We start from the raw sequence: 12,671 nt of genomic DNA on the forward strand, positions 1-12,671 counted from the left end.
CAAAAAAAAAAAAAAAAAAAAAAACTGGAAAGAGGAAGCCTTCATTGTTTGCACTGATCTAAGTTCTGCAGCAGAACATCAAGCAAGTATTCTCAGTTCATAGGATCCTCTTATGTCTATATTAAAATAACTGCCTGTTACCTCAATATATTTTGTAGATTTTTTTTTTCTTTTTTAGAATTTTCAGCGATTTACTCTTCCCTATTTTTCTGTTCCATCTCTTCCTCTCATCTTGGCAGCAGTTGTTAGTGCTCTTTACCCCAGAGCTGTTTTTGGTCATATTTGTCTTTTGAAGTTTGAGAAAATAGTTTGTATGGAGGAATATTTATTTTTTTCTGAAGTAACACAAGTAGATAGCATACATGTTAAGATTTTTGTAGAATCACATTTGAAAAACATGTTTATAGGGGCCGGGCGTGGTGGCTCACGCCTGTAATCCCAGCACTTTGGGAGGTGAGGCAGGCGGATCACGAGGTCAGGAGATGGAGACCTTCCTGGCTAACACGGTGAATCCCCTTCTCTACTAAAAATACAAAAAGATTAGCTGGGCGTGGTGGCGGCCTCCTGTAGTCCCAGCTAACTTCATGTTGTATTTAATTTGGATAAAGTGCCGGGGGCACTTTATTAAGCCCCTGCACAGTAGGAGTCAGAAAGTTGCCATTTCAAACCTGGAAATTATGCTGCGTTTTTATAGGATGTGAAATGAAGAATCCAGCCCAGGGTGGGATAGGAGGAGGGAAAAAAGCTAGAATGAGTTTCACTGACTTAAGTAATTAACAGATACCATTTATGAATGGTCAAATGGTCATTAGCCCTGGTCTTTGATTTCATGCAACTGTGGCAGGAAAGTTATTTCACAAGCCTTGAAGTTCATATTTTATTAAGGAGATATTTTTTGTGTGTGTGTGTGTGTGTGTGTGTGGTGTGTGTGTGTGTGTTTTGTTTTGTTTTTCCTGAGATAGGGTCTTGCTCTATCCCTCAGGCTGGAGTGTAGTGGCAAGAGCATACTTCACTGCAGTCTCAAAATCTTAGGCTCAAGGGATTCTCCTGCCTCAGCCTCCTGAGTAGCTAGGACTACAGGCACGTACCACCATGCCTAGCTAATTTTCAAGTTGCTTTTTTTCTTTTTTTCTTTTTTTTTTTTTGTTTTAATAGAGACAGAGCCTTATGTTCCCCAGGGTGGTCTTGAACTCCTGGTCTCTGATCCTTCTGCCTCAGCACCCCAAAGTGCTATCATTACAGGTGTGAGCCATTGCACCTTGGGGAGGATTTATATATTTTAAAACAGTTCAAGATATCCTTTTAAAATAGCTTTTGAGGTATAATTGACTTATAATAAATTATACGTATTCAAAGTATACAACTTGATACGTTTTGACTTATACGTATACAACCAAAAAACCATCACCACAATCAAGATGATAAATTTGTCACCCTCAGAAGTTTTCTCATGCCCCTTTGTGATCCTTCCCTCCCACTCCTTCTACTCCTGTCCCTCGGCAACCAGTGATCTGCTTTCTGTCGCTGTGGTTTTCATTTTCTAGAATTTTATATAAATGGAATCGTACAGTATGATTTATTTGACTGTCTCCTTTCACTTGGCATAATTATTTTGAGATTCATCCGTTGTTGTAGTATCAGTAGTTTTCAAGAAAATCTCTTTATTCGCTTAAGAATGCCATTGTCACTTTGAACCAAGTTATTACTAAAAGAAGAGTATATCTAAGATGCAGTCTGATTTGGGACTTTTAATCTTTGGCATTTTCGCCTAGCTGATTTTTTTTTAACCCACAAGTTATTTTAAACATTCTGGAATGAAGACACTTTTTCTTATGTGTATCTATGCAGTGACTGCTTCATAGTTACCTCTATGAAATTAAAGATTATTTGTTACTTAAATGTATTCCTGATGTATTTTGTTATTTTTTTCTTAAAGAGGGAGTTTTATTATTTTGCTTTTTACACACGTTGGTATGGCACTTTAATTTTAGCTTAACTTTTTGGGCCTTTTGCTTTAACCTTCATTTTACTTTATGTTCACGAGTGAGTATATTTCAGCAATTTACTTAAGGTGTCTTCACCAGTATTGAAGAATTGGAATGGAATATTTACAATTTGCTGAGAAATAGGAAAGTCATGTTTTAGATTCTTCATAATATTTGAACTTTAGTTTACCCAAATTTACTGGTCTCTTTAATAAAAATCATCTGTTTACACTTTCCCTGATTAAAAGGGTAATGGTATTTAATGTAATCTATTTCTTTTTTCTTTTTTCTTTTTCTTTTTTTTTTGAGATGGAGTCTCACTCTGTTGCCCAGGCTGCAGTGCAGTGGCGTGATCGTCTCACTGCAACCTCCGCCTCCCGGGTTCAAGCAGTTCTCCTGCCTTAGCCTCCCGAGTAGCTGGGATTTACAGGCATGAATCACCACACCCGACTAATTTTTGTATTTTTAGTAGAGAAGGGCTTTCACCACGTTAGCCAGGCTGATCTCGAACTCCTGACCTCAGGTGATTCTCCCGCCTCGGCCTCCCAGAGTGCTGGCATTACAGGCGTGAGCCACTGCGCCTGACCATGTATTTCTTTAAAACCTTGGAGCATAGAAGTTGGTAGCCTCTCCAAGATGCAGAGTTATTACTTCCATGTGAAGTAAATGTGGACTTACACATTTTACAAATTAGTTTTTTTTTTAATTTTTTAGAATGTACCCAGCTGATATAATTTCTTTTAACAATTTAACAATCACTCTGTGCCTGCTTTAGCAAGTAAGATACTGTGCAGATAGAATGATGAATAGAGACAGCCTTATAATTTTAATAACAGTAGAAATAATAGAACTGCAACTGCCATTTTATCCAGTACTCATGTGCCGAGCATTGTGCTATATACTTTACATATACTATTTTAAAATGCTTACAACAACTGTGAGGTAGGTGATACTACCCTTGTATTGTAGTTGGGGAAACTGAAGCACGAAATTGTTTAGAACCTTGCACAATATTTTATAACTTACGAGTGGCAAAACCAGGTTTTGGAGCCAATTCTGACTCAGAAGCTCATATTCCTTTGGCTATGTTATGTTTCTTCAAGAAGTAGTAGGCAGTAGAATGGGGTGGGAGAAGCACAGATTATATAATAGATGACATTACAGAACATAATGTGGATGCTGTAAGCAAAGCATAAACAACATTGTTCATGGGAGAAATTTTCAATCTGGATTATGGGGAAGGTATCACAAAGGAAGTGTTAATTGAAATGGGCCTTGACAGTATAATATCAAAGAAGGCAAACATTCATTTGGGAGGGTATATTTTAGGGAGAGCTAAAATAATATGCAAACTGAGGGTGACTTTCAGAGGATGGCAGGCAGTCTGATACTGTTAAATGGGCCATGGTGTATTGGAAGTAGCACTTAGAAGGAAGTCAGATTAGATATGAATGATAGCTAAATTTTTATCTCTCAAAGTATACCTAAAAGGTTGAGTCTGTAGGATTTACTAAGTGGATAATCAGATTTGTATTATGGCATTCAGTGATAGTTTTGATTCTTAATTTGAGGTTGTAAGAAAAGGAGCTCTGAGTTGGATGCTTGATTAGTTAATGTAAGCCCCATCACTATCTTGGAAACTCCATGAAGACAGGTAACTATCTTGATTTACCAGTACATCCCCAGCATCTAGCAGGAAGTACTCATGCCAAGTACCAAATGGAAACTCAGGAGCAAGGAAGATAAATGTTAGAAGAAGAGTTAAGAGAAATCAAAGAGCCGACTTCTAAAAAATTTTACCTAGAACTTTCCTGGGTGCTTTTCATGACAGTTGATTGTCCTACCAACTGTATAGATTGTAGATACTTGCCAGAGAGTGATATGATATATTAACAATTCTCTATGTGCAGTCATTGACTTCTCCAACAATCTGTAGCTCAACAAAACCTCCCTTCCAGGCTTGTGTTATGAGCATATTTGCAACACTGCAGTAAAAGGGAGATGAGCCTGGATTTATAGGCTTTAGATTCAGTTAGATTAACAAAGAGATAGCATTTAAGCCTCCCAGAATTGTTATCGTTTCTGTCTCAGGGTGCTTGAACTGTTAATATTTATAGCTCTCTTAGGTATTAGAAAATGGTAATAAGGGAATGGAGTTTTTATTTGTTGGTTAAGAAGTAGGCTGCTGTGTAGGTAAGAAACTTGTTTTGTAGAGGAGGGGAATAGTATAGTGGAGAGTAGAAAAGATTAAGGAGAAGGGTACCAAGGTCTAACTCCCTCTGAAAGTTTTTCTACAGCTATCAGATTGATCCTTCCACTTCCTCTCTACTGTCATAGTATTTTTAACTCTTATTCCTACCAAATTAATTGGCATTGTACTTCCATATTCCTTTTTCTTCTGTACTAAAAGTTTATCAAATGCAAGGAGAATTTTCTTCATCTTTGTGTCTCTGTATAGTTGATGTTTAAATATTCCTTATACTAAACTGAGCTAGGCGCTATTGTAGGTGTTAACCCAAAGATAAGTTCCTTGCGCTCATGAAGCTCATATTCTACTTGTAATGACAGAAGCATGACTACTATAGATTTCCTTGGATTTTTCTAGTGTTCTTTTTCCTCTCCTCGCAGACAGCGTGGTAAAGTTGAATGTGAATGAAGAAATGGAACCCTCTCAGAAAAAATTTTTGCATAGGACAAGGGAAGAAACTTTCTCTCTTCTTCTTATTTCCTATACCAGATCGACCTTTACTCCAGGACACTGAACTTTGGCTAGTTACACATTTCCCCACAAGAATTACCAAATTTTTCTGAGCATGACATTTTTGAAACTTCATTTATGAATAGAATTATGAAATATGCAAATTTCCTCTATGCACCATTAGCTTATTTGAATAACCACATAGTTACTCTTATTTACCACTGGATGAGGTTTCAGTGACTATAAGGTGAAGCCATTGGTGGAGTTTTAAAAATGGGTCATTAACCTGAGTAGTTTCAGTATACTGTACTTGTCCTTAAGCTGATACAAATGGGAGCTGTTTATATAGATCAACTACATTGTGGGACAGATACATTTTGATGAATTAGGCTGAGAAGCTGAATACCAATAAGTACATTTTTTAAAATTAAAAGCTTTCTGAAGAGAAATATGGAATTACTAGGTTGCATCATTCTCATCAGTGTTCAAAGTAAGGATTTTTTTACTCTTTTAATGGCTGTCCTTCAACCACAGCCCAAAGGACTGAATTAAATGTTTCTTCCTCTTTTACTCCCTTTGGTGGAGCTGGATATATTAATACCTATGTTTAGGATATTTGTGTAGGTGTGTTGATATTTCAAGAGCAGTACTCTATTATAAAAGTTCTTGATAGTGACTAGTTTTGGGGTGACAGTAGTGTTACAGAGAGTAATTTGAGCACTTTATTTTCTACTGTGTTTCAAGAAGTGTTTCAGAACTATTTTAACAGTGTGAAACCACTTTGTTTTTCAGTATTCTTGCCATGAGAAAAAGAATGTGATAAGTTATTCAACTTATGAAATTCAAGTTACATGTGAATTCTGCCAGGTATGTGTGCAATATTTGGTATTTTTAGCCATTTTTTACATTTTGGGTTATAAAAATCTTTATAGGTTGTTTCTGTTAGATAAGTATTTGTGGTGGTTTTTTTTCCCATAGAAAACAAGTCACTTATTTAGTATGTAGTTTAGCTGATACTCCTATTGTGTTTTAAATAATCAGATTAAAACATCTAAATACACTTAGCTGTGACAGACATAAACATATTTTAAGGTTTTGATTTCCTCTAAAATGAGTTCTATCAGTCCATGGGATGTTCTGTGAAAAAGTGTTCAAATAGCAAATAGCTATGGCAGAAATGCCATACTCTGGGTGCTCCCCTAGTCATTTTACATTAGCATGTTAAAGACTCTGAAGAGTCCTCCAAAAAGAAAGAAAGAGAGAGAGAGAGAGAGAGAGAGAGAGAGAGAGAGAGAGAGAAAGGGAGGGAGGGAGGGGGGGGGGGGAGGGAGGGAGGGAGGGAAGGGAGGGAGGAAGGGAGGAAGGGAGGGAAAAGAAAGAAAGAGAAAGAAGAAAAAAAAAGTATATTTCAGCATTTCCCAGATTTGTTTGTCCACACCTTTTTTTCTGTGGTGTTTATTGACATCCCCATTGAAATGTTTTCGGAAGCACTGCTGTGAAGGGTTAACTATTATTTGAAAAAGCTACTATTTGAAAAAGAAACAGTGTTACAGAATTATTAGTTGAGTCAAATATGTTTGCTATATATAATTTCTAGAAAGAAAACAAGTTGATGGAAGGGATAATTAATTGAGAACTTTTAAATTGAAATTTAAAAGTAGGAAAGTAATCCTGACTCAGAGATGTCTTTTTGCAATTGTTTTGTTCAAATCAGGATCCTTAATTTGGTTGTATGTTTATTAAATTTCTTCTAATGGAAAACAGTAACCCTCTTCCTTTGCTCTTCTTTTTATCTCCATGACATTTACTTGTTGAAGAGAGCAGGTCATTTGTTCTAACTTACAGTGATTCATCTTAGAGTTGACTTTACAATGGTGGGAAAGTAATACAGTCACTATACTGCTCAATTCGTGATGGGGTTATGTCCCAATAAACCCATTGTAAATTGAAAATATCTGTATTGGATTTGGATGATTACCTCCTGGTGGTGGTGTTTAACTTCTTTTCCTGTCTCCTGAATTTCCTTGTAATTGGAGCTAGGGAGGCTTGATTAGATTCACTTTTGACTTTTGACATTCCCTGCCCCCACCCTTAACAACTTCTGGTGTTAATTTTAGACTAATCTGAATTCAGATGCTGTCAGCCTGGTGCAACCATTGTGAAGTTCCTATCACCTTTTCTCCTAATGGTTTTAAAAATCAGACATTGATGATAGTTGCCCGGGTCCATTATTTCATTAGGGATTAAAGTGGTGGTGTTCTTCCTCTTCTACTTCTTCCTCCTCCTCCCCCTTCTCCCTCCCTTCTTCCTCCTTCCCTTCTTCTTTCCTCCCTCTTCTCCCTCCCTCCCTCCCTCTTCTTTCCTCCCTCTCTCCTCTCTCCCACCTCCTTCCTTCCTCTCTTCTCTCTCCTTTCCTCCCTCTTTCTTCCTTCCCCCTCCCTCCTCCTAGCCTCCTGCTCTTCCTGTTGCTACTCTTCCTCCTCCCTCTCCTTATTCGTTCTTTCTTCTTTCTTTTTTCTTCTTTCTTTCTTTTTTTTTTTTTTTTTTGGAGACAGTATCTCTCTCTTGTCACTGATTACTGCAATCTTGACCTCTTGGGTTCAAGGGATCCTCCTTCCTCAGTAACTGGGACCACAGGCAGGTGCCACCATGCCCTGCTTTGTTGTTGTTGTTGTTGTTGAGAAGGGGGTCACAGGGATTTGGACTGAGATTTGATTATGAGAACTTGACAGCTCTGCCTTTGCGACCAAATGGGCAGTGCTTTTGTTTTCGTTTTGACTGGAGTGCAGTGACGCACTGTCGGCTCACTGCAAGCTCCACCTTCCAGGTTCACGCCATTCTGCCTCAGCCTCCCTAGTAGCTGGGACTGCAGGTGCCTGCCACCATGCCCGGCTAATTTTTTTGTATTGTTAGTAGAGACGGGGTTTTGAAAGTATTAGCCAGGATGGTCTCTTTTTAAAAAAAAAAAAAAGAGACGGGGTCTTGTTCTGTCACCCAGGCTGGACTGCAGTGGCACAATCACAGGTTACTGCAGCCTGGACCTCCTGGGCTCAAGAGATCCTCCTGCCTCAGCCTCCAGAGTAGCTGGGACTACAGACATGCACCGCCATGATGCTACCATGAGTGACTGTTTTAAATTATTTGCAGAGATGGGGTCACGCCGTCTTTTCCAAGCTAGTCTTGAACTCCTGGGCTCAAGCCATCCTCCCACCTCAGCCTCCCACCTCAGCCTACCAAAGTGCTGGGATTATAGTCATGAGCCACTGCACCCAGCTAAAGTGACAATTTTCTAATTGTTTTATTCTTCTGCACTTGTTGAAATTCTATAAAGGACTTTTCCTTCATCAACTCTTTGGTTACTGGAAATACATTTTATGCACAAAAGGCAGATTAAACACAGTGATCTTTTTTCTTTTTTTTTTTCTTTTTTTTTACCAGTTTTCAGATAAGGGCATTTTCTTAGTTGTTGAGTTGCGTGACTTGTCTGTCAAGTCCTTACTGGTTTGCTGTGTGCCAGGCTTTCTTTCAATCTCTTACTCCACCTCTACTTAGAGTCCTGTGACAATCATTTTTTTAGGTATACAGTTGTTCCTCAATATCTGTGGGTGATTGAATCCAGGACCTCCTGAAGATACCAAAATCTGAGGATGCTCCAGTTTCTTATATAAAATGGTGTAGTATTTGCATATCACCTATGCACCTCCTCCCGTATACTTGAAATCATCTCTAGGTTACTTTATACCTAATACAATGCATATGCTATGTGAATAGTTGTTATACTATATTGTTTAAGTAATAACGACAAGAAAAAAAGTCTGTACGTGTTTAGTACAGATGCAGTTTTTTCCCACATATTTTTGGTCCAAGATTGATTGAATCCATGGATGTAAAACTCATGGATACAGAGGGATGACTGTACATATTCTTTTATTTTTAATTGTTTTTTATAGTATGTGTCCTTCTCAAAGCTTCTGTAAGGTTTCCTGGAACACACTGTATCTGAATGTAGTTACCTGTATAATTTTTGTCTTTTTCCTGGTATTAGGTTAGATACACTATTCGCTTCTTTTTTGCCTTTTATTGAGGTATAATTTATGTAGAATGAAATGCACTATGTACAGTAACATCTGTTTGATCAATCTTTTCTTTTGTGGACCTTTTGTATCCTGTTTAACCTTTGCCTACTCCAAAGATTCTTTCCTATTTTTCTTCTAGAAACTTATGCTTTGCCTTTCACTTTTAGGCCTATGATCTGCTGTGACTTAATTTTTGGTATAATGTGAGATAGAATTCATGGGGCATTTTTTAAAGTTTTGAATCCTTAATTGACATAACATTAAGGCTCTGAAAAGTCCTGTAAAATGAAGCCTACACATTCAACATTTCCCAAATTTATTTGGCTAAATATCTTTTTTCTGTAATAGCTACCACGCTTTGGGAAACATTGATCTGAAGCACTGATAAACTGCTGTTGTCAGGGGAATATTACATAATTATTATTGGTTGAGTCAAGTACTCTTGCTATATAAAATTTCTAGAACCAATTATTGAAAAGACTATCCTTTTCCCACTTAACTGCAGTTGAGCATTTGTACAAATCAGGTAACCTTATGTGTGGTTCTATTTCTGTACTCCTTTCTTTTCTATTTCTTTATATGTTTATCATTGGACTGATACCACAGTGTCTTAATTATTGTAATTTTATAATGGGTCATGATGTCTGATAATAAAAGTCCTCTAGCTTAGTTACGATTCTTCATGACTGCCTTGTTTATTCATTGTCTTTTGCATTTTGTTAAATTTTTCAGTTTCCACACATACACAAAAGCTACCGGGAATTTTTGTTTGTTTGTTTGTTTTTGTTTAAGACAGAGAATCTCACTCTGTTGCCCAAGCTGGAGTGCAGTGGTGCAGCCTCAGCTCACTGCAACGTCCACCTCCCCAGGTTCAAGTGATTCTCATGCCTCAGCCTCTCCCAAGTAGCTGGGACTACAGGTGCGTGCCACCACACCGAGCTACTTTTTGAATTTTTGGTAGAGACAGGGTTTTGCCATGTTGGCTAGGCTTGTCTCAAACTTCTGACCTTAAGTGATCCACCTGCCTCAGCCTGTCGGAGTGCTGGGATTACAGGCATGAGCCACTGCACCTGGCTGACGAACAAAACTGATAAAATAATTTTGGTTTATATCTATTTAAAGATACTGAATTCATTATTTAAAACCACCCAGAAGAGAAAGCTTCAGGCTCAGATAGCTTCACTGGTGAATTATTCCAACATTTAAGGAAGAATTAGTACCTATCTTACGCAGATTTTTCTAGAGAGTAGAAAAGAATTAACACGACCCAACTCTTCTTATAAAGCCACTGCAACCTAGACACCTGGCAAAGTTATTTTTCACGACATAGATGTAAACATCTTAAAATACTAGCAAAAGGGAGGATTTATTTAAGAAATTCTGGTTGGTTTGTCAATTAAACATTCAGTGTGATATACCACATTAAAACAAGAGAAAAAAATAGTATCTGAATAGATGCAGAAAAAGCATTGGATAAAACTCAATGTCGACTCATCATTAAAACTCTTAGGAAACTAGAAATTGGAGGAAGCTTTCTTAATCTGATAAGGAATATCTGAAAAAATCTGCAGCATCTGCTTTCTCCCTGAGATTTAAGTGTATTTTTAAGACTAGCATCTGCACAGTGCAGTAAAGCTAAGCACAATAAAATGAGGTATGCCTGTACCAGGAATTCTCATAATGTGAGAGGGGTCTGTGAAGTTAAAACATTTTATAATAATACTAAAATATTTGCCTTTTAAAATTCTCATCTCACAAGGATTTGATGCCATTTTCTAGAGGATACATGATGATATCACAACAGGTTGAATATCAGAAGCACATAAGAGAATTCAGCTGTATTACTGTGTTGAACCAGATGTTAAAGATTTGCAAAAAATGGGAAAGAATGCCTTTCTCACTGAATTTTTTGTTTTGAAAATATATGGTTTTTTAAAATGTGTTAACATACAGTGAGTTCATTGTTATTTTTAAATAGATTCATAAATTAATATTTTTAGAATTTCTCGGTTTTAATTTCTGATGTGGTCAGTATTGATAGTACATAAACAAAAATGTTCTTTGGGAACCTAAATTTTTAAGAGTGTAGAGTATCCTGTTTGAGAAATTCAGGGCCATACTGTGCTCACTTATTTAGTAAGTTTTACTAGTGGTCAATTACAACCAATCTTGTTAGAATACTTTGCTGTTACTTAAAAATTTATATACCAGTACTCCTTAGTTTGTGAACATTTAAGAAGCATTAGAAGGATAATATGTTATTTAGATATATCACAGATATGAGGAGATGTTCCAAATTTAGTTGTAAAATAGCTTATAATGCTCACAGATTGTGTAGGTCAAAAATTTTACAGGGTACAAGAAAATGGCTTGTCTCTGCTTTTTGGCTCTGCCTGGTACTGGCACCAGCAGCAGGCATTTGCTACTAGTAAACTGTGATTCTCAGTATCTGCCTCAGTCTCAACTTTTCAGGGCAGCAATTTGCCCTTTGACCTCATTTCTCTGATGGATGTAAGAAGAGTTGATGATTTTCTGTTGGTTTAGCTTATTTCTCTTTATGAGGATAGGAGTGATGACTTTCAAGTTCTTTTTGTGTTAGACTAGAAGCCAGAAGTCTAGACAGTGTTTCCCCAAGTGTCATCCTTGCACCCACCAGTGTGATATCAAGTTGTCCGTAGGCTATTTGACAATTATAGCAATAAACATTTTGGATAAAGCAATAAAAATTTTGTTCGCACATTTCACAAATTTTGTGTATGAGATTAATAATGGTGACTTCCTGGAAACCATTTCTATTCTCAGTGATCATTGCGTACATGCTTTAAACATGAAGCAGCAACTATTGCGAACCAGCGTGGGTTTCCTAAAAATGATATATGTCAAATCTTTGACAAAATTTTTGATATATTACAAGAAAACAGCATAAAATATTGACAAGACTTTTGAACTTGGACTCAGTATACCACTAACAAAAGGTTGGAAATCTAGGATTTAGAAAGAGATCAGAGTTAGAGATACATATTTTGTTATATTAATTACTACCTTATCTCCTTTACTGGGAGGAGAGATTCCCTGAGGCTAGAATCCATTTCTCTTTTATTTTTGAATTTCTGTGAGTCTTCTCTAGTGTTTCCAATATAGGAAAAGGTGTAAATTTAAGAAGGGATTTAAGAGTTTGGTTTTAGACATATTGATGTTTTGGTGGCATATTTAGGTAGAAATGTTTAGCCAATAGATAAAAATATCCACTAGAATTTAGGACTGGATATAGAAATTTTGCCACATTATTTTCATAACAGTACAGTATGATCCTTGGAAGAATGCATAGTATTTGCTCATTTAATTTTGTTGAATAAATGAAATTTGTTCGTTTCACCGTAAGTACTTTTACATTGCTGAGCAGAAAAGAGTTAGCCTGGCAGAGCAGTGTTCCTACCCTTTTTCCTATAGTGCAAAATCTACATGTTACATGTATTTTGTCTACTCTCATAATAAGAAAGTGAAATAGAATTAAAATGTCAGAAAAGTGTTTTATTTTGCATTAAAATAGAAAATACGCTTAATGAAAAATCTTGAGATTTGTATTTTAAATTATTCTTTATTTTAAAATATGTACTCTAAAGTGTTTTCTGATTGATTATAGGCAATACAAGGACCTGTGGAATATGAGTGATGACAAACCCTTTCTATGCACTGCGCCTGGATGTGGCCAGGTAATATATAAATTACTCTAAATTATTTTGTATATTTCCACTTACTAAAACATGGATGATACGTTATCACTAAAAGCATTTTCTTGCAGTATTCTGTAAAATTTTGGAGTTAGGATGAAAAAAACCCGGAAAACTTTTGGGAAGAAATTCTTCTTTTTCTTCAATAGTGCAACTGAGTTTTAGAAAGTATAATCTAATA

At 36.6% G+C, this 12,671-nt stretch overlaps 1 protein-coding gene across 1 annotated transcript in view; it reads left to right on the plus strand.

The window, feature by feature from the left end:
* The window catches only part of ATF2 (activating transcription factor 2), a 93,802-nt gene that overhangs the window by 26,503 nt on the left and 54,628 nt on the right, over positions 1-12,671 (plus strand). Inside the window, 2 exon segments of the mRNA XM_017868322.1 lie at positions 5,476-5,550; positions 12,403-12,472. Coding sequence (XP_017723811.1) covers positions 5,519-5,550; positions 12,403-12,472 — 102 coding nt within the window. The 5' untranslated portion in view covers positions 5,476-5,518.

This window comes from Rhinopithecus bieti, unplaced genomic scaffold, assembly GCF_001698545.2.
Source record: "Rhinopithecus bieti isolate Rb0 unplaced genomic scaffold, ASM169854v2 scaffold_3062, whole genome shotgun sequence".
NCBI classification, from domain to species: domain Eukaryota; kingdom Metazoa; phylum Chordata; class Mammalia; order Primates; family Cercopithecidae; genus Rhinopithecus; species Rhinopithecus bieti.